Here is a 21,913-nt window from a genome sequence, read left to right on the forward strand (position 1 = left end):
AAACGAGACTAACTCGCGCACACACACTGTTCCCACAGACGCAGGGTTTGGGGACGGCGCTCAGGATCCTGTTCTCTGAGAGAGAGATCAAAGACCTCCCGGAGAACAGTCCGTCCATCGGCTTCCAGCTGACGCGGCAGGAGATCGTGGCGCTGATCAACGGCTTCGCCAGGTGACGCCCGAGGAACTGATGACCCGTGCACAGTCACGCTAGGAGTGTGTGTTAAAGGGGTCGTCGGTGCCCAGTGTCCACAAGTTGTGTAATTGTTTAGGGTCTTAATGTAAAGTTTGTAACATACTGTTTGTGTAAAACAACACACTGTTTACCTCCTCACACACAGCTGTGCTCACAGCGACCCGTCTCTTTAAATGAGAACGAGCCACTGCTCCCCCAGGGGGCGTGTCCACACTACACAGAGATCAGATTACCATCCAATCACCAAACGCTTGATTACTGAGAGTCTTTAGACTTTATGAGGATTAAAAAAAGGAGTGAATGAGTTTTTCTTCATTGTCTGGTGGTTGTGTCCACACACCTATATGCACACACACACACACACACACACACATCTATATGCACACACACCTATAAAAGTGAATATTGCATCCGATGACGCCTTTAACATAAAAGTACCCAAAATATTTCTGAAATGAAGCAGGAAAGTGATGCTCTCTCTCTCTCTCTCTCTCTCTCTCTCTCTCTCTCTCTCACAGATTGTCCACGAGTATAAAAGAGTTGCACAACTTCCGCACTCTCCTGAAGGACCACAGGTGACCCCAGTGACCCCAGTGCCTGCTGTAGTGTGGTCAGGCCAGCGCGACCCGTCTCAGGGACCGGCAGAACTGCTCTCGACCCGATCTCAGTGCGACTCACAGGAACTCTTCAAGCTCTTTATCCTCCTCTGCATGTTCAAGACTGTGTGTGTGTGTGTGTGTGCGCGCGAGTGTGTGTGTATACTTCCTTGTGTTCCTCTGTCGACTGCGGTGTGTGTATGTGTGTGTGTGTGTGTGTGTATTCCTGCTGAATACTGTAATCTCATTACTTTTAAATCTCTTATTAATCCAGTGAACAAGATCATGTCCAGGTCACATTTACCTCAAAATCAGAAATAATTATAAATACACGATCAGTCAAAGTCTGGGATCGGGAAGATTTCTAATGTTAATTCAGTTTAAACAGTAATACAGTGTAATATTCCTCCAGTGTAAATCATCTGTTCTCTCTGTGAATATACAGTAAAGTGTAATTTATTCCTGAATTTATCATCATTACTCCAGTCTTCAGTGTCACATGACCCTTCACAAATCACTCTAATATGAGGATCTGATGATCAACACAGTTATGATTATTATCATAAATAATGGAGGAATATTACACTGTTTTACTATATTTTTGTTTTTAGTTGTAATTAAATAAGCACAGTCTTTAGAGCAGAAGAGACTTTTAAAAACATTGAAACTCACCGATCCCAAACCTGTGTGTGTGTGTGTGTGTGTGTGTTCTGCTGATTCTGAGGGGATTATGGCCTGACGAACTCTCGACTGTGTGTGTGTGTGTGTGTGTGTGTAAGGACATTCCTCATCTCAAGTGAAGATGTTTTGTTTTTAGGACCATGGAAATTAATTTAATGAGCTTTAAAGAGGAAACTGCGGCGTATTGTTACACATTTAAGCGACTGATAACAAGCAATAATGTTCCTCCAGCGAGTCCAGATTCCTTATATTTTTTTAATTATCATTAATTATAAAATGTTTTTTTGCAATGCAATATGAGTTTCAAGGAGAAATAGACTCAGATGAAGATCTCGGCGTAGAGTCGCTGTTTCATCATCTTTTACACACACACACACAAACACAAACACTCACACATGCACGCACACACACACACACACTCACACTTGCACACACACACTCACACACACACATCTGAGCCGAAGCTCCTGTGTGTTTCACTTCTCCTCAATCTGGAAGTTTGGCCTTCCTCATGGACTCTGGAGGAATAATTTAGTGTAGAGATGGAAGATTAGATGAAAAGCAGCTATCTGTGGGTGTGTGTGTGTGTGTGTGTGTGTGTGTGTGTGTGTGTTCCACTTGTCTGCCTTAATATTTCTGAATGACAGTATAATACTGTAAATTTGCTGAAGCTCCTCTGCCTTTCTGATGTTGATCATGTTCATGCTGTGATTAAAGCAGGATAAGTTGCTTCTGTAATGTGTGTGTGTGTGTGTGTGTGTGTGTGTGTGAGAGGAATATTTATTGAACAGGAATAAATGGATCTGGTTTCCTCAGATGATGATGGTGGTCGTCGTCGTCTTTGTGTGTGAGTGAGAACACACTCTTTTTTCAACAGCACATTTATTATCTGTGGATGGTGAGGAAACACTCTTATTACAAATCAACAAATGAGAATCACAATCTCCACACGACCAGTCAAATACACTGCTTATCATCACACACGTGTGTGTGTGTGTGTTTCAGAGAAATGCTTAAAGTAACATAAATTCATGCCGTACACACATTATCTCATCAGCCTAATCATAACTCATCTATCAGCATCACAAAATAGAGTGTGTGTGTGTGTGTGTGTGTGAATGAACAGGCTGTGCTCAGAATGGTTGTATTAACACACTCGCTGTTTCTGCAGTGTGTGTGTGTGTGTGTTTTCAGAACGCCAGGATTTTGAACTATGCATTTGTTCCATTGAGCAATATGCACTGGGTTACCGTCTCCCACAATGCAATGCGCCGTGAGTCTCTGCTCATCTGATATAACGCGTGATTCACTGGCAGACTCGGACAGATTCCGATCTTTACAATAGAAGTGAATCGAACTAACTCTATTATCTGTAGTGTAGAGCTGCTGGTCCCGTCATCTCCAGCGCGGTGTGTTGATGCTTCACTCTGAACACAGCCTCGTTTAGAACCTCGTTACTCTGATTGTGGTCGCCATGGTGACATGCATTACTCTGGAGTCAGTTGCCATGGAAACTCGCAGTCGTCGCGCTGACGTATTGTGCTTCCAGCGGCTCGTGTGTGTGTTTGTGGATGATGTCAGCGGTTTAAAGTGCGGTGCGTGTCCGGTTTACACAGCTGGACGGCTAGCATCAGCGAACACTTTAGCGGTTTAGCGCTGCTGTTGCCGCGGGCGACCGCTGATCGTCTCCTCCCAGATGGACCAGGAAACTGTTGCTACTCCAGTCCGTCGACAAACTGGACAGAGAGAAACTCGGGTCAGGCTTCCTCAATCATGCGCATCACACACACACACACACACACACACACACACTGTAGTTTATTTTGTAACTTCAAGTCATCTGAAGTAAAAATTAAAATGTCTGAAAGGTTCAGAATCGGGCCTATATTAATTTGTATTTTGTCAATTTTATGATCTCATTTTTAGTAAGGTTTTCATTGATTTATTATGATAAAAGCAACTACTCGGACAGTCAGCATCAAAGTTTGTCTATTTTATTATGTTACCACAGTAAAACCGGATTAATCAGAAATCGCATTTAAGAAAAGGTCAAAAGATTCTAAAAGATTTTTTTTTAAATGATTTTATTCGAACAAAATAGTGACTATGGTATGAAAAATGTGCTTTTATGACATGCAGGTAATAAACAAATCTCATCTGTTTTAGTAACTGTATTTATTATGATTTTATCATTACTTATTTGAATTTGAAAATATTATTATTATTATTGAATTAACTCTTATAATATATATCTATATATATATATATATTTCCCTATCTTTACTGGGGTTTTTCTTCTTTTTTCAGTTTTAATAATTGTATTAGTTCTTGTTAATTTGATGGCTCCAGTTGTAGGCTGTGTGTGTTGAGCGGAGTGTGTTGAGCGGAGTGTGTTGAGCGGAGCACCTGGTGGAGCTGGTCACCGGCTGGGCCGCCCAGGCGAGGTCGTCGTCGCTGTCGTAGCGTCTGGGGTTGTCGAAGAAGTACGGCCGGCTGGAGAACGCGTGGCTGGGAATGGCAGAGCCGATCTGGAAGCAACAGATCACAGCAGAATCAGAACCAGAACCAGATGCGCTGAGGAAGAGTCCTGCTGGTGTCCGGCTCACCCGCTCCTGTGCCGGTCTGCGGACCCGGAAGAAGAAGACCACCAGAGCCGTGGGCAGAAGCTCCCAGACGAACAGAACCAGTCCGAACACCACGAAGCCGGCGTCGCCCAGACTGGAGCGCAGGTCCGCCTGCAGAACCACAGAAACAGCTGCTCCACCTCAGACTGAGCCGGTGTCCAGAGGAACGCATTACAAGTAACTCCACTCATGTAATCAGATTACTTTTTTCAAGTAACTACTAAAGTAACCTTTAAAATTTACTGAGTTTTAGACGAAATAAGAGCACTTCCTCATCTCACTTGTACAAAAAAGAATCAGTATTCCTCAAAATGGATAAAAACAGTGAAATGCAAAATCAGAATACTACGCAAAACCTGCAATAATTTAATAATACCAATAAACCGGCCTGGTGATCTTTCATGATTCATGAGTTCATTCTGTGCCCTTACTATTTAAATTTTGGTGTGAAAGGGCCTTTACATTTGCCCAAAAATATAACTTTTTTTGTAAACAAACAAACAAAAAACAAGCCCAGCCCAGGTGAGATAAAGTAACACAAAAGTAGTGTAACGCATGCAATTAGTAATGCAATTAGTAACTCTTTAAGCGAGTAATGCAATATTGAGCATTACTTTTCAAAGTAACTTCCCCCACACTGGTCTGAACACGCGTAACCGGCACCCACCTGATCCGACACGTTGTACCAGTCGTAGTCGAACGAGTTTATGGTCTGGATGTCAGTGAGAGCCAGAACCAGTAGATTATAACAGGCCCGCGACGCGTACAGGAGGATGACCGTAAGACCGATCAGGGTCACCTGACACACCGACGTGCCCTGGAACACACAGGAAAACACCCGTCCTTCCATTCATTTATGTCAGAGACTGTAATCAGAGACTATAATCTGACTGTAATCAGACTGTAATCAGACTGTAATCCGAGACTATAATCGGACTGTAATCAGACTGTAATCCGAGACTATAATCTGACTGTAATCAGACTGTAATCAGAGACTGTAATCAGACTGTAATCTGAGATCATAATCGGACTTTAATCAGACTGTAATCTGAGACTATAATCTGACTGTAATCAGACTGTAATCCAAGATTATAATCGGACTGTAGTCAGAGACTGTAATCAGACTGTAATCTGAGACTATAATCTGACTATAATTAAAGACTGTAATCTGACTAATCAGAGACCAGAGAATGTATATGTCAGAATATAATCAGAGACTGAGATCAGACTGTTATTCGACTATAATCAGAGACTGTAATGAGCCGCGATTGAAGCTAAAGATCAGGTGTGCCTCTTGCCTTGGACTCCAGGTAGATGCTGGCGAGAGACATCTTGGCCACCTTGTAGAGGCAGACGGACAGCGAGACGGCGCAGAGGACGAAGAGCGAGTCGTTGATGGTCACGCGCACCAGGACGATGGTCTTTACCGGCGCAGCGCTTGACTTCACCAGCAGAGCACACGCCAGATTGACCAGCAGGAACAGCAGACTCACGCCCGCGAACAGCAGGTACAGAGGAAACCTGCGGACCAGAGGAGGCATGAGGATGAGGATGAGGATGAGGAGGACAGGTGAGAATATCAGTGTAAGAACTCACTTGTATTTCAGGAGTTGAGGAGAGAACTTCGACTTGGCCTTGAAGAAAACCTGCCAAAACAGGCATGATCATCAGCACTAACTTAACAAAGAATGAGCGTGTGTAATCAGAGACTGTAATCAGACTGTAATCAGATTCTAATCAGAGACTGTAATCAGATTCTAATCAAAGACTGTAATCAGATTCTAATCAGAGACTGTAATCAGACTGTAATCAGATTCTAATCAAAGACTGTAATCAGACTGTAATCAGACACTTGTTTTCAGATACTGTAATCAGAGACTAATCAGATTCTAATCAGAGACTGTAATCAGATTCTAATCAAAGACTGTAATCAGATTCTAATCAGAGACTGTAATCAGACTGTAATCAGATTCTAATCAAAGACTGTAATCAGACTGTAATCAGACACTTGTTTTCAGATACTGTAATCAGAGACTAATCAGATTCTAATCAGAGACTGTAATCAGACACTTGTTATCAGATACTGTAATCAGATTCTAATCAGAGACTGTAATCAGATTCTAATCAAAGACAGTAATCACACTGTAATCAGACATTTGTTATCAGATACTGTAATCAGAGACTGTAATCAGACTCTAATCAGACTGTAATCAGATTCTAATCAAAGACTGTAATCAGACTGTAATCAGACATTTGTTATCAGATACTGTAATCAGAGACTAATCAGACTCTAATCAAAGACTGTAATCAGACATTTGTTATCAGATACTGTAATCAGAGACTGTAATCAGACTGTAATCAGAGACTAATCAGACTCTAATCAGACTGTATTCAGATTGTAATCAGAGACTGTATTTACAAACTGTAATGATGTGTGTGTGTGTGTCTGACCTGAGCACAGTACAGGTTCATCAGGATGAGTGTGAAGAACTGCAGGCACACGGGGAGGCAGTAGAGCATCCAGAAGCTGAAGGGTCCGAGAGTGTTGACCGTCACACAGTCCCTGAAGAAGAAGAGAAGAGGAGCGCTCTCAGGTGTGTGATGGTGTGTGAGTGAGAGAGAGAGTGTGTCAGTGTGTGTGTACCTGAACTAGAAAGAGAACAGCAGCACTCTCAGGCGTGTGTGTGTGTGTGTGTGTGTTCGTGTGTGTGTGTGTGTGTGTGTGTGTGTGTGTGTGCGTGCACCTGAACTAGAAGGAGAACAGCAGCGCTCTCAGGCGTGTGTGTGCGTGTGTGTGTGTGTGTGTGTGTGTGTGTGCACCTGAAGTAGAAGGAGAACAGCAGCGCTCTCAGAGCCGCCCACAGGAGACACAGGAACAGGAAGACGGTCTGGAAGCTGAAGCGCTTGTGCCGGTAGCGGAGCACGAGCCACAGCTGAGCGTAGATGAAGCAGAAGAGCGCGCAGTAGAAGAGTGTGTAGAGCAGCGTCAGGCCCAGCTTCACCAGCGGGGGGATCGACGGGCTCAGCGCCTGCGGAGAGAGAGAGAGCGAGGGGGCGACCGAGGGGCTCAGAGTCTGCGGAGAGAGAGAAGCGTTCGATCCCGATCTTCCCTGAGGATTCTCCATCATGCTGTTCTCCATCAGCCTCGTCTGCAGTCATGAGGAGGAGAGGAGCATGTGACCCGCAGGAGGAGAGCCTGATTGGCTCTGTGGTGTGAGGAGAGGGAGAGGGGGAGCGAGAGAGAGAGAGAGACTGAGAGGGAGAGAGACACTCACAAAAAGAGGGAATCGACTAATCAGTGATGCACTCACTCCCACTCCCACTCCCACACACACACACACACACACACACTGAATTCTAAATTTTTCATAGAATTCTGAAATGTTGATTATTGTACTAACCCTTTTTTGTAAGTATTCATTGTATTCATTTGAAAGCGGTTTTAACTCCATCTCAGACTTCAGTCCAGTATCAAAACGTCTTAATAAAAAAATATTATTTTAATGCTTCAACATCAGAAATAGAATGTAACCGTATTTTTTAAATTTCATTTATTTTCCAGGTCCATATTGTACTTCACTCCAAAATGAAAAATGTATTTATTTTAGAACCATATATATATATATGAAGAGTTCAGATGCAAAAGCCTCTAAATGCCATTTGAAATTTTCTTCTAAAATGACCATTTTTATCAAGCTTGTATATTTAAGTTCAGTAATTTCACTTAAATGACAATTAATAGATAATCTTCATTGCCATTTAAGTGAAATTACTGAACTTAAATATACAAGCTTGATAAAAATGATCATTTTAGAAGAAAATTTCAAATGGCAATTAGAGGCTTTTGCATCTGAACTCTTCATATATATATATATATATATATGTACATATATTGGATGTTTTGCATTGGGATATTTTTATGACAATTAACATTTTCCAATTTCCCCATAAGAAAAAATAATAAATATTCATTGTCCAAAAATCAAAACCAAATGTAATTAATATGTATGTATTTGTTTTATACAGAGATACTGCTCGTTCTCTCGTCATCAGATGCTGCTGGGGTCGTGCCGTGATTGGTTCAGTGATGTCCCACGTCACCAGCAGAGGGCGACTCTAACACATGTTAAATCCTAAATCAGCATCTGATGGATATCATCTGAACTTCACAAAAGCTGATGAGCGCGTGATTTATGATGTTGGCTGTGAGTGAGAGGCTGTGGGCAGGTCTGAGATCAGATCCAGAACTCCAGCCGGGCCGATCACCGCAATCGCGCACTCGCACAGGGTTACGCGCATTCCTCTGTTCCGCAGATGGGGAGCTGACACGAGCATGTGCTGGGAAGCTTTGAGTGATGTTCCCATTATGTTGATGAATTATTCCGAATGTTCTCGGAATGTTAATTGTTTAAAAAAAATGTTTTTTATACGAACATTGGGACACATATTGTATCATTCTTCTGACTAACATTATGTTACTTTTCCATCTCGACGTTTTGAAACAAACAATATTCAAATGTCCAACTAAAACATTTCAGAAACGCGTCCTATGATGAACGATGTATAAATAATGTGTTTGCGCTGGTGTTTAAGAACATTATAAGACCAGATAGCTCTGAGCAATGGTTAGATTGATTGAAGCTTGTTTCCACCACAGAATTTAACATTTTAAAAGATAATTGCGACTTTTTATCTCAGTTTAACTAGCAATTCTGACTTTTTGCTCGCAATTGTGGCTTAAATCAATTGTGGAAAATACGTGAAAAAAAGTCTGAATTGCGAGTTAAAATTATATTTAAAAAAAGTCACAAATGTGACATAAACGTGGCAGAGATAGGCCTATGCAGAAATGTATAGGAAACCATTATGAATAAAATTGATGACACTCCAGAAAGGGTTATGAACAGAAATCTGATAACCTCTGCTGGACTAAATGTAAGGGTTTGTAAGTTTGAGTTTAAGTGCCCTCAGAAGTGCACTGACCCTCATCATGAGGCCTCAGGCGGAGGCGTTCACATCTGGACACACACACACACACACAGCCTTTTGTGTTATAGCCTACTAACATGCCTTAAAAAACAGTGAACTCCTGCACAAAACATGGCGGTGTAACCAGTAACTAGTTAAAAAAAACTGTTCGCTTTTTTGTTCGCATCGCGTTCCAGTCTTTACAGACACTTTTCTGCCACAGAATAATATATTTTAAAAGAAAATGATAAATTTTTACCTCACAATTGCGAGTTTACATCACAAACTTTTGGGGGAAAAATCGCAATTACCTTTTTCAATTTTTATTCTGTGGTCGAAACAAGCTTCCAAAAGTCTTCGATTGTGTGGACAGAGCAATTAGTTTAGTTTATTTTTTTAGTAGTTGTGAAATGTGAGTGAAAAATTACGCTAGTATCAGTGTTTTGTCAATGTGCGATCTTTGCAAGAAACCGCTAGTGTGCAGCGCGATGTTGCTATGGTTACCGCGACTTTCGCGCCAAATGAAACTGTCGCGGTCGCACTGAAACTTTTAGAAACGTGTAAAATCTCCCTTGTATGTCGAATTACAGCACTTTAGATTAGTATGGTTACTTAAGATATTCTCAGTTCAAGACTTAACACGTTTCTTTTTGCATCCAGTTGTGAAATGTAAATATTTAGCGGCGATAGTCCAGTAGTTGCCGTTGGTTAAACACGGGCTGGTTAACTCTGGTTAAACACGGCTCTGACACACTTGCACAGGTATTTACTGAGGACATAAAGGAGATGTTTGTGTGTAGAACTGAATGACTTTAGCACCCCACCTCAGCTTTTGTTCTCGTGCTCCGGGGGGTCAGTAATGTAAATGATTCCTCCATCAACTCCGCGGCCCGCCCTTCACATGAACTCTCTCTCTCTCTCTCTCTCTCTCTCTCTCTCTCTCTCTCTCTCTCTCTCTCTCTCTCTCTCTCTCTCTCTCTCTCTGGAGTTCGTCGCCGTCACTCACAGACCCGTTATAACCGCGCACAGAGGCTTCATGATGGTTCTGCTGAGCAGTGTGGGGGTTCTGGTTCTGCTGGTGTCTGTCCAGTGTCTGACCCGGGATCAGCTCTTCGATTACGGGATCCGGTTCGGAGACCAGATTCTCGATTCTGGAACGGATTCGGTTCGAGAGCTCGAGCTGGAGCAGACGCTCTACTTCTTCAGAGGAAACTTCCGTAAAATATACGTGAGTAACTCAATCATGTTAAATGTAGAGTTAATACAATAGCACATACTAGTGTTCTCTCCTCTAATATTTCTAAACACAAGTAAATTATTTAAATTAAAGAAACTCTTAATTGTTGTTACTTAATTGCGTACAATTCGAAGAATCAATGAAATGAATGAAGTGAAATCGTACAAATTGTCTTCAAGATGAAAAGATATTTTTCTATACGGTCGATTTGAAACCAGTTTGATGATGATTTTCAGAGATTTACAAAAAGTTTTTTTATATTATTATTATTTTTTTTTTAACTTTTTCTAGTTTACACAACCAGCATATTGAGGTTTCAGGCAAGGCAAGTTGATAAAGCACTTTTCATACATTGTGGTCAATCAAACTGCTTTACACAGAAAGGAATTCATTAATTTCCTAATTAACATTAAAAGCAAGGACACTATTGATAAGATCACACACACACACTCTCTCTCTCTCTCTCCATCTCTCACACACACACACACACACACACACACACTCTCACTCTCTCTCTTTCTAAATATTTACTCCAGGTGTCTGCTGTGATTTCCCTGTAATGTGTTCATCATCATCAGTCATGAGTGTTTAGGTGTTTAACCCGATATAATCTGTGCCTGCTTTGAGATTCTGACGAAGCCTGTCCGTCCACTGATCTCCTCAACCCAGAGGACGGTGTGTATGCGACGGTGTTACGGTGTGTGTGACGGTGTTACGGTGTGTGTGCGGAGGTGTTACGGTGTGTGTGCGGAGGTGTTACGGTGTGTGCGACGGTGTTACGGTGTGTGCGGAGGTGTTACGGTGTGTGCGGAGGTGTTACGGTGTGTGTGACGGTGTTACAGTGTGTGTGTGACGGTGTTACGGTGTGTGCGGAGGTGTTACGGTGTGTGTGACGATGTTACGGTGTGTGCGACGGTGTTACGGTGTGTGTGCGGAGGTGTTACGGTGTGTGTGACGGTGTTACAGTGTGTGTGTGACGGTGTTACGGTGTGTGTGCGGAGGTGTTACGGTGTGTGTGACGATGTTACGGTGTGTGCGACGGTGTTACGGTGTGTGTGCGGCGGTGTTACGGTGTGTGTGACGATGTTACGGTGTGTGCGACGGTGTTACGGTGTGTGTGCGGCGGTGTTACGGTGTGTGTGACGATGTTACGGTGTGTGCGACGGTGTTTCTGGGCTCAGGAAGTGTTGGACACTGATAGAGATCTGGAAAGTCTCCAGCTTGTGATGATGAATCTGCTGGAGGAGTGTGTGCTGGTTCTCCAGCTGTCTGCGGCTCATCTCTCTGGAGGAGTGTGTGTGATATACTCCATACGGATGAACCCTCCCTGTGTGTGCGGTGGGAATCATGGGAAGGGTCGTCCCGTTGTTGTGCTGAAGAACGACTTCATGAGCAGAAATGAGGAACACTAGCTCTCAGAAACTGAAGATCGTGAGTGGGTCAGGTCTTCAGGACACAGACGCGCCTTTGTGTGTGTGTGTGTGTGTGTGTGTGTGTGTGTAGCCCGAGGCTGATCGGAGGGTTATAAGCTCTTCCTGCTGTCCTGCTGTTCTCCATTCACTTCCTATAGCGTTCACATTCCTGACGCAGATTCCCAACCGAGGCTACCATGTTTCTCCCAATCCGGACCCTCGAGTTTATCAGGGATTACAAGTTTACATCGTCAGTTTGAGTGTGATTGTATATATCAGTGAGTGTGTGATTGTGTATATCAGTGTGTGTGTGATTGTATATATCAGTGTGTGTGTGATTGTATATATCAGTGTGTGTGATTGTGAAGTTCACCGCTCGATGGGTTAACCCTGTGAAGCTGACACAGATAATAGTTTATTCGAGGTGCTTGAAAGGGTTGAATCTGACTTTTTGAAATGTAAAGTCAATCTTTTCACCCCAGTCTGATATAGACGTGTCTCTGTGAGCGTGATGTTGCTCATATAATTATGATAAAGCGATGTGTTTGTCGTAGTGTCCCTAACTGGAGGAGTGTGTGAAATATCATGTTGATCATATAGAGGTCTATAGGGTTCATCTCCGCTGTGTCTGTTTCTGGTTAGCAGGTGGAGGATGTGTGTCTCTCTCTCTCTCTCCCACACACACACACACACACACACACACACACTCCTGCAGTGTGAGGCAGCTGTACGGCCCTTCACGGCTCGTTCTGTGCTCAGGCGTCTTCTTCCATAAAGCCAAGAGTCCTTGTTCATTTCGAGCTGCGCTGAAGTTTAGAAGTGGATCTCATTTTTTTGACTGATCATCCACAGAAATATTCAATATTTCACTTCACGAAACCCAAGATAAGTGTGTGTTTAAGGTTGTGGCGTTTCTCCGGTGTGTTTCTGTCGACACAGCTCAGGCTGATCTGGGTTTCTCTCTTGTGTTCGAGGTCGAGATCAGGATCTGGATCTGAACTGTTGTTTGTTGAGTTTGAGATGTCAGAGATGTTGGAGCTTCTCCTCGCTCCCCTGCCGTTTCACTTCAAGAAACTCATTAAAGAGAAGCTCACACACACACACACACACACACACACACACACACATACTCTAAGGGGCACAGCAGCCTTTCATGTGTGACGCCGGCCCAGATCCCAGAACACTTCTCTGCTGGTTTATGAGGCGTCAGGTCCTGTGTGTGTGTGTGTGTGTATTCTGCTAGATATGCATGTTTTTAAGATTTTTAACCTTTTCACGTCTCCTCAAGCCACATGAGAAGAGGGATCAGTACTGATAGTCATCCTGTGCGTCCAGTAAAATCTAACAGAGGTGTGTTTGCCAGGGTTATACTCTTGAATGAGAGCGTCTCTGTATAGCGTCTCGTGGTGTCGTGGCCCGGCGCTGATGCTCTGCTCTCCGCAGGTCGGCACTAACGGCTTCGTGTCTCTGGCCGAGCCCGGCGATGAGTCCCAGTACCTGGGGAAGATGCCGGCCGGCTTCGGCATGATCGCAGCTTTCCTGGGAGATCTGGACACGAGCGACGGCGCCGGACACGTCTACTTCCGGCAGGACGAGAGCCCGGGGGTCCTCCGGCGAGCCGCGGGTCACATCAGCCAAGCGTTCCCCAACGACGATGGGATCGACCCCACTCACGCCGTCATCGTGACCTGGGAGAATGTGCTTGCTCGGGGTCAGCGAGGGCGAGGAGATGGACTTGAGTCAATGGTACGTCCCTGAAATCTGAATGTTTCGCCCTTCCTAATGTTAGTTAAGAAATGTTTGTTTCTGCAGCTGATAAAGGAGTCGTTCACTTCAGAATCAACATCTCCTGATAGCTCACTCTCATCCACGTCATCCGAGATGTGTTTCTTTCTTCAGTGGAAAAGAAATGAAGGTTTTTGAGGAACACACTCCAGGGTTTCTCCATATAGTGTCTTCAATGGGGTCCAACGGGTCGAAGGTCAGATGCGAGTTTCAGCTTCAAAGTCTCGACACAATCCAGCCGAGGAATAAGAGTCTTTTACAACGACATTTACAACAAAATACACATTTATATACTTTAACCGCTAATGCTGGTCCTGCTCGAGCTGTGATGCGACACACATTACGAGATCAGGGTGAAAGGTCAAGCGGGACGTAGGCGTAAGAACAGATCTAGTGTTTACAGAGCAGACGTGCAAAGACTAAGACTAAATAAATAAAAGGTAAAACAACGATGTCGGATGATTTTGAAGTTGGAGGAGAAAATGAGAGGGCACGCTTGACCTTTCACCCTGATCTCGTAATGTGTGTCGCATCACAGCTCGAGCAGGACCAGCATTAGTGGTTAAAGTATATAAATGTGTATTTTGTTATAGATGTCGCTGGTTTGTCTAGATCAGACTCTTATTCCTCGGCTGGATCGTGTCGAGACTTTGAAGCTGCACTGAAACTCACATCTGACCTTCGACCCGTTGGACCCCATTGAAGACACTATATGGAGAAACCCTGGAGTGTGTTCCTCAAAAACTGAAGAAAGAAACACATGAACATCTCGGATGAAGTGCGGCAAAGTAAATCATCAGGAAACTTTCTTTCTAACTAAACTTTTAATGTTGCAAAGCGAGTAATTTCATCTCTGCAGAAGACGGCCGTTGAACATGTTTAGCACGACAAACACTGCTGTCACACTTCCCCTGCAGAGAAACACGTTCCAGCTAGTCATAGCAAACATGGATTCGGCGTCGTACGCTGTGCTGCTGTACCCGGAGGAGGAGACCCGGTTCAGCTCTTCGCTCGTAGACGAGGAGGACGTGCGGGTGGAGGCCGGCTTCAGCGAGGGCTTGGTGTCGGGCTGGTTCGGCTGGGCCACGACGCAGGGCTCTTACTATCGCATCACTGACCACAGCGAGGAGTCGGTCCGCGCCCTCGCTCAGTAAGACATTTCACACACACTTCTGTGGGTCTCTTAATCTCGTCACATATGTGTGTGTGTTAGCAGCTTCGATTACCACACACACACACACACACACACACACACACACTGAACATTTCAAAAGCGTTTATCCTTTAATGTTGAAAGCGAGTCAAAGATGAGCGACTCTAGAAGTGCCGACATGTAGAAGCAACAGGACATTTCTGAGTTTATTCAGCTGATGTGGAGTTGACCATCTTCTAGTCATTGATTAGCATATTCTGTCATGTTCATCTATAAACCGTGTTCCGGGGGCGGGGCTTATGGAAACGTTAGTGTTTGTGATGTCACTAACCGGTGAAGAAGCTCATTGTAGTTCCTACCAGCCGTTTGTTGTAGTCCTTAAAAAGTGATTTCTCTCCCTTTGCTTTGAGTCGTAACTTTGCAGATGTTGTTAACGTTCAAACGTTACACACACACACTACAGCCACATTACACACACACACTACAGCGACATTACACACACACTACAGCCAGACAAGTCACATCATAATCAACCACACCTTTATTGTTTGCAACTCCTCTCCAAACTCCTCAGAAAGACAAACTCGGGCCGGCCTGGCGTTTGGGTCTTCGAGATCGGTACGTCTCCGTTGTTCAGCTCCATCATGCCCGGCGAGGTCACAGAGGTCACGGAGGTCACAGAGGTCACAGAGCTGCCAGATGAACCGCTAACGCCCCGTCCGGATCCGATCTCCGAGTCCTCCACCCCTGACGAGCTCCAGTACCACTACGTTCCCCCGCAGAACCCGCAGAGCCGGCAGAACCCGCAGGTTGTGATCATCGATGAAGACGAGCTCAGCGTCGAAGGTCAGAGGACAGCTGTGGCCACACTGAGGAACTCTTGCGTTTCATACATGCATATTAATATATCTGTTTTCATTTCAGTGTTTTCCTATAACTACGAGACGTGCTCCAGCAACAAGCACAAGTGCTCCGCTTTCGCCGAGTGCCGAGATTACGCCGACGGATACTGCTGTCACTGCAAACCTGGTTACTATGGCAACGGCAAGGATTGCATCGCTGAAGGTGCGTTGAGACGAAGCGGCACCTTCCCGCCTCTCTCTCTCCAATCCAGCACTGAGTGAGTTAGACTGCAGTTCCTCCACTGGCCACTAGAGGCGCTGCAGAAGAGACTCACTCCCATAGACCCGCATGTTAAAATGGCAGAATAAACATGTTCACAGTCTGGAGCAGAAACTGGTTGTGGTCTATATCGCTAATGTTGCTCTTCATGACGACTGTGAGCGGGTGAATTCTTTTATAACTCATCCGTTTACATTATATTAAGCCTTTAAAGTTCTGCATAATTAAGGGCGTGGCCACTTGAGTGACAGGTGGATTGCCGCTGATGTCACTGCTAGCATTCGCCTGCTAACGTCAGCTAATCCGCCTCGCTGCACATTGTCGTTTATCCTGGAGTGACGCGCGGCCAAGAAGGCTACGGTAGGCTCCGCCCACTTTAGGCTTCAAAAACGCTCCTCAGAAACACTACGGGTGACGTAATGCTTTTACAGTCTATGATTGAAACGTTGGACATTATTTTTAAAAGGTTTTAGTTGATGATAATAACACTATTACACAGCTCTGTGGAATACTTGTTCAATGGTTGATTCAGATTGGTCAATGGCAGCATCTAGTGTGTATTATTCCCAGATAAGAACACAGAAACACTGAAGACATCAGCACTATACGCTCGCTAGGAATGTTTTTCTCTGTGGAAGTTTTGCGTTTGGTGAGCTAATAAAATATTAAAACTCAGTTGAATCAGTACTTTGTGCACCGTTATTTAATTATGCCATCCAGTATCGTGGACTCACTCTCTTTGGTTTCACACAAACACAGATGCTGCTATTCTGTGACTCTTGTTTACCTGTGTGTGTGTGTGTGTGTGTGTGTGTGTGTGTGTGATCTCAGAATAAACCTCTTCAGGCTGTTGGAAGTCCTGATCTTGATCAGCCTGTCGGGTTTATTCTGAGATATACCATCACTCACTTATAAACTTCCGTTCTGTACATTAGCACCCATGAGTCCCTGAACGATGGCGCTGTCGTCCCAATACACAGGGAAACCCCAGCGGATGAACGGGAAGCTGAACGGCAGGCTGTTCGTGGGCGATTCTCCGTCTCCGGTGGAGTTCTCCAACAGCGACCTGCATTCGTACGTGGTGGCGAACGACGGGCGGGCGTACATCGCGGTGAGCAGCGTGCCGGCTAGCGTGGGGCCGTCGCTGCAGTCGCTGCCGGCTCTGGGAGAGGCCATCGGGTGGGCCTTCGCGCTCCAGCAGCCGGGACACCACAACGGCTTCAGCCTCATCGGTACGCCGGCGCCAGAACACCTCCAGCGTCACACACACACTGTTGTTATTGACTATATTATTATTGTTATTAAGTTAATAAAATGAACCGTAACATAAAATTTGACACAAAAGTAATTAACTAAATAATGATAAATATAACTATAATGATAAAAATAATAATAATAATAACTATACATATAACTAATGATAACTATAAAGATAAATATAAATACGCTCAGAGGTCAGAGGTCATTGACCCGTCTCCTTCTTCTCTCGTGTCCACAGGAGGAGTCTTCACTCGCCAGGCCGAGGTCACGTTCCTGCCCGGCAACGAGAAGCTGAGCATCACGCAGGAGTTCGGGGGCATCGATGAGCACGATCACCTGCTGGTCAACACACACCTGGACGGCCGGATCCCCGAGGTGCCGCCCGGAGCCACGGTCCAGATCCCAGCGTACAGCGAGATCTTCCAGCACTCCAGCGACCGTGAGGGACACACACACATCACTTTAATGTTGATCTACTAGGACACTACAGTTGCATACCTGTGTTTCTGTGTGTTCTCAGTGATCACGTCGTCGTCGCGGCGGGAATACAGCGTTAGCATGGCTGACGGCAGCGTGCGCGCACACAGCTACCTGTGGACCCAGAGCCTGCGCTTCCAGAGCTGTCCACAGGGGGTGCTCTTGCTCTCGGACCCCGAACGCCAGCAGCTCAGCGTCGACCAGGTCTTCGTCATGTACGACTCCAGCAACCAGCTGATCCGCTTCGCCATGAGCAACAAGATCGGCTCCGCCCACAGTGAGCACACCCACTATAATCATAATCATAATGCACTTTATATTTATGCAAAATCCCAAAGTGCTACAAGAGTGTTACTCTCTTACAGTAGATCATTGACAGCCTAGTGCTGAAACTCACTCAGTAGAGAAACAGTAATACAGTGTAAATCATCTGTTCTCTGTGGAAATATACAGTCAAGTGTCATTTATTCCTGAGTTTATCATCATTACTCCAGTCTTCAGTGTCACATGACCCTTCACAAATCACTCTAATATGAGGATCTGATGATCAACACAGTTATGATTATTATCAGTGTTGAAAACTGATCATATTTTTTAAATTTAAAGCATCTTTGATGAATATAAGTATTAATATCTTTGAAAAACATCTTACTGAGCCCAGACGCGCGACTGCTAGTATATGGTGTCGATCTGCTAGTGCTAACGCTCGTGTGTGTGTGTGAGCTAACTCAGTCTCCCGCTGACGTTCATCACTGTGTGTGTTTGTGTGTTCTGTGAGCTTCATGTAAGCGGATACGAGTTAAAGCTCAAGAGCACCAACATCTGCCGGGACGTCCGTGACGAGTCGTGTTTCAGTGTCGTGGTTTAACCCAGATGTGCTTCTTCATTTATATTTATAAAGTGCTTTTCACAACACACACACACACACACACACACACACACACACACACACACACACATTCAAAGCAGAAACAGAACATCCTGCGGTTAATGTTTAGAGTCTCCTAAAGTCCCTGTGGTGAAAATGGGGGCATGTAACTGACTGTTTTCATGAATAGATGAGTTTTATGAGTGATCTCTGATGTGGTGTAATGTGTCCATGATGGTGTGTGTGTTCTCAGGTGTAATCCCCGAGCAGAACCCGTGTTTCACCGGCAGACACGGCTGTGACACCAACGCCGTGTGCCGCCCGGCGCGAGGGAAAGACTTCTCCTGCCGCTGCGCCTCGGGATTCACCGGAGACGGGCGCGTGTGTGACGGTAAACCACTCAATCCCTCACTGATGAAGTCACCTTCATTCATACTGCGCTTTTTACAACACAGATAACAGGAAAATAGCACAGCAGAGTGTGTGTGTGTCCAGGAGAAATCAGCGCCACAGTCCAGCTTCATTTTTGTTGTAAAAAAGTTCATTAGTTCATTTATATATGAAGAGTTCAGATGCAAAAGCCTCTAAATGCTATTTGAAATTTTCTTCTAAAATGGTCATTTTTATCAAGCTTGTATATTTAAGTTCAGTAATTTCACTTAAATGGCAATGAAGATTACCTATTAATTGTCATTTAAGTGAAATTACTGAACCTAAATATACAAGCTTGATAAAAATGATCATTTTAGAAGAAAATTTCAAATGGCACTTAGAGGCTTTTCCATCTGAACTCTTCAAATATAGCCACTCTGGAGATATACAGTATATACATATGAAGAGTTCAGATGCAAAAGCCTCTAAATGCCATTTGAAATTTTCTTCTAAAAAGACCATTTTTATCAAACTTGTATATTTAAGTTCAGTAATTTCACTTAAATGACAATTAATAGGTAATCTTCATTGCCATTTAAGTGAAATTACTGAACTTAAATATACAAGCTTGATAAAAATGACCATTTTAGAAGAAAATTTCAAATGGCACTTAGAGGCTTTTGCATCTGAACTCTTCATATATATACACAGTATATATATATATATATATATATATATATTTATATAGATAGCCGCCGTATCGTGTTATATAGTTAAAAGCGCTGTATAAATGGAGACTCGACTCGTATGTTAGTGTTATTAATAGGCTCACACATCTGCGTTGAGTTACTGAGGAAGACTCGTTTCTCTCCGCACTCGTACATCAGCTGTAGAAGTCACAGTACAGTTCAGTTCGACTTGAAAGAAGCTGCGGTTCGCAGACGAGACGTGGATCCAGTGCAAACACACAGCGGAAGAGACTGAGTTTAATTCATGCGAGGTGGCCTCAGGATTTACTGTAAAGAAAACACAAGATCTAAACGACTGCTTTTCATTTACAAACCAGCACATATATCAGCGCTTACACACACAAACACTGTGATTTAGTGCTTCATCTCAAAGATCCCAACGCTTTCAACATCAACATCCACTCAACATTTACTTTATTTATGAACAGCTGTCTTCAACATGTACAGGTGGGTCATGGATCAAATATTTTGCTTGTATTTTAAATAAGCATGCTCGTGTGTGAGATGCACGCCGGAGACCCGGGTTCGAGGCCCGCTTGGAGCGAGTCGAGTAGGACCCGGGTATGAGGGGTTACATATGTGTGTGATTTTTTTTTTTTTTTTTCATTTCATTTTGTTGTTGCTCAGTTATGGACGAGTGTTTGCTGTGCTGATTGAAGTGTGTGTTGTGTTGTCGCTCAGATGTGGACGAGTGTTCAGAAAGCGCTCAGATCTGCGGCTCCTTCAGCGTCTGCATCAACCAGCCGGGAACCTTTCGCTGCGAGTGTGTGAACGGCTTCCAGTTCTCCAGCGACGGGCGGACATGTGTCGGTGAGAAACACTCGAGTGTGTGTGTGTGTGTGTGTCTGAGTGTGTGTGTGATTCTCTGCTGTGTGTGCAGAAGTGGAGCATCCCGTGGATCACTGTCAGAGAGGAACGCACGACTGCGATGTTCCCGAACGCTCCCGATGCAGATTCACCGGAGACTCGTCCTACGTCTGCTCCTGTCTGCCGGGCTTCACTGGAGACGGACGCGTGTGTCACGGTAACACACACACTCACACACACACTCACACAAGAATTGTTCCTGTGAAACCGCTGATTTCGATGACACGAACACTGAACTTCTTACACTTTCGCTCTTTTTCCAGTCGGTCGTTATTTAACAAGATTTTTACAGATATTTTGTACTCAAAATTTCTCCCTGATGAAATATGTTAAAGTTCGGCACAACTAGAAAGATGTTTCTTCATCCTATTCTTCTTCTTCTTCTTCTTAATAATTTATTTCCATATAATTTCCATGGCTTTCCCAGGTGTATAAATCATACTTTTACAAATATATCCAGGTTTTCCCGTAATGTGTAAATCCCGGTTCAGACTCACAGCAGTGACAGGAAGTGATGTCACCTGACAGGAAGTGCATTCATCACTCCATGTGTGTCTGACACAGGCCAGATGTGCATTCCTTCATATAGAGTCCAGACACACACACACACACACACACACACACACACACATCTTTACATCGCTCTCTCTCTCTCTCTCTCTCTCTGCAGATGTGGACGAGTGCCAGCCGGGCCGTTGCCACGGCGATGCCATCTGCTTCAACACCCCCGGCTCGTTCACCTGCCAGTGTCGGCCCGGTTTCCATGGCGACGGCTTCAGATGCACACCTGGCTCCGGTAGGAGGAGTCCAGTTTCAGATGTTTATCATCAACCGTAACAATGGTTATATTCATTACTTAAAAAATTGTAATAATTTTTTTTTAAATATATATATATATATATATATATATATATATATATTTAAAATGAATATTAAAAATGATAAAATAATAAATAAAATAATACATAAATAATAAAAGTTAATAAAAAATAAACTTAACATATCTAAAGGTTTCATGTTTCTCTCTCATGGTTTTATATACTGTACAGATGATCACACTGAGACATATCGCTCTTATGATTATTAATAGATCATATCAGATTCATCTCACTAAATCATGTGCAGGTTATACATTTATGATTATTATCAGTGTTGGAAACAGTTGGAAACATTTTAATGTTCCTAAAATAGGCTTTATTTTCTTTATGCGACACACTTACTTCAGTTTCTGTACATTAAGAGATGACAGATCGAGGCCAGAGACTGACCTGGGATCAGGTTTAGCTCAGTTTCTCCAGTTCTGCTCATCTTCTCATCACTGGGGGCAGATGTGTGTGTGTGTGTGTGTGTGTGTGTGTGTGTGTGTGTGTGTGTACTTGTCTACCTATCTAAGAGGGGACTTTGGTGTCGTTACACACTCACTAACAGGGGACCGCCGAGGGAAGTGGGGACATTTTTCAAGTCCCCTGTTAGCTATGCCTTAAAACATGTTAAAATCAACTAAAAAACGCTCTGGTGAATTTTTTTAACTTTTGACCAAGTGGGG

At 44.0% G+C, this 21,913-nt stretch overlaps 3 protein-coding genes across 8 annotated transcripts in view; 2 read left to right on the top strand and 1 right to left on the bottom strand.

Annotated features, from left to right (window-relative positions):
• The window catches only part of ero1b (endoplasmic reticulum oxidoreductase 1 beta), a 10,039-nt gene extending 7,745 nt beyond the window's left edge, over positions 1-2,294 (top strand). For all 4 annotated transcript variants that reach the window (XM_089124781.1, XM_039664218.2, XM_089124782.1 and 1 more), the window contains 2 exons: positions 39-172; positions 715-2,294. In XM_089124781.1, coding sequence (XP_088980907.1) covers positions 39-172; positions 715-775 — 195 coding nt within the window. In that variant the 3' untranslated portion in view covers positions 776-2,294. The remainder of the gene's footprint in view (positions 1-38; positions 173-714) is intronic.
• Positions 1,269-7,566, bottom strand: gpr137bb (G protein-coupled receptor 137Bb). Of its 2 annotated transcripts, XM_089124784.1 has the most exons (8): positions 6,918-7,563; positions 6,549-6,660; positions 5,694-5,743; positions 5,396-5,618; positions 4,765-4,914; positions 4,080-4,208; positions 3,880-4,001; positions 1,269-3,209 (listed from the first exon to the last, which is right to left on the bottom strand). In XM_089124784.1, exons 1-8 carry the CDS (start codon positions 7,235-7,237, stop codon positions 3,116-3,118), a joined length of 1,200 nt encoding a protein of 399 aa, XP_088980910.1. In that variant the 5' UTR covers positions 7,238-7,563; the 3' UTR covers positions 1,269-3,115. The 2 variants fall into 2 exon arrangements, with proteins under 2 accessions (XP_088980910.1, XP_088980909.1); XM_089124783.1 differs by having other exon boundaries at positions 3,880-4,208; positions 6,918-7,566.
• nid1b (nidogen 1b) overlaps positions 6,559-21,913 on the top strand; it is a 32,865-nt gene continuing 17,510 nt past the window's right edge. The window contains exons 1-13 of one of the 2 annotated variants that reach the window (XM_089124779.1): positions 6,559-6,691; positions 8,124-10,293; positions 13,158-13,460; positions 14,417-14,649; positions 15,227-15,498; positions 15,577-15,717; positions 16,755-17,006; positions 17,273-17,473; positions 17,555-17,788; positions 18,633-18,770; positions 20,182-20,310; positions 20,381-20,524; positions 21,038-21,163. In XM_089124779.1, coding sequence (XP_088980905.1) covers positions 9,931-10,293; positions 13,158-13,460; positions 14,417-14,649; positions 15,227-15,498; positions 15,577-15,717; positions 16,755-17,006; positions 17,273-17,473; positions 17,555-17,788; positions 18,633-18,770; positions 20,182-20,310; positions 20,381-20,524; positions 21,038-21,163 — 2,536 coding nt within the window. In that variant the 5' untranslated portion in view covers positions 6,559-6,691; positions 8,124-9,930. Of the gene's footprint in view, positions 6,692-8,123; positions 10,294-13,157; positions 13,461-14,358; positions 14,650-15,226; positions 15,499-15,576; positions 15,718-16,754; positions 17,007-17,272; positions 17,474-17,554; positions 17,789-18,632; positions 18,771-20,181; positions 20,311-20,380; positions 20,525-21,037; positions 21,164-21,913 lie in introns of those variants that run through there. The other variant, XM_089124780.1, reaches the window with a different exon arrangement.

The sequence above is a fragment of the Pimephales promelas genome, chromosome 21 (genome assembly GCF_988280905.1).
Source record: "Pimephales promelas chromosome 21, fPimPro1.hap1.1, whole genome shotgun sequence".
NCBI lineage: Eukaryota > Metazoa > Chordata > Actinopteri > Cypriniformes > Leuciscidae > Pimephales > Pimephales promelas.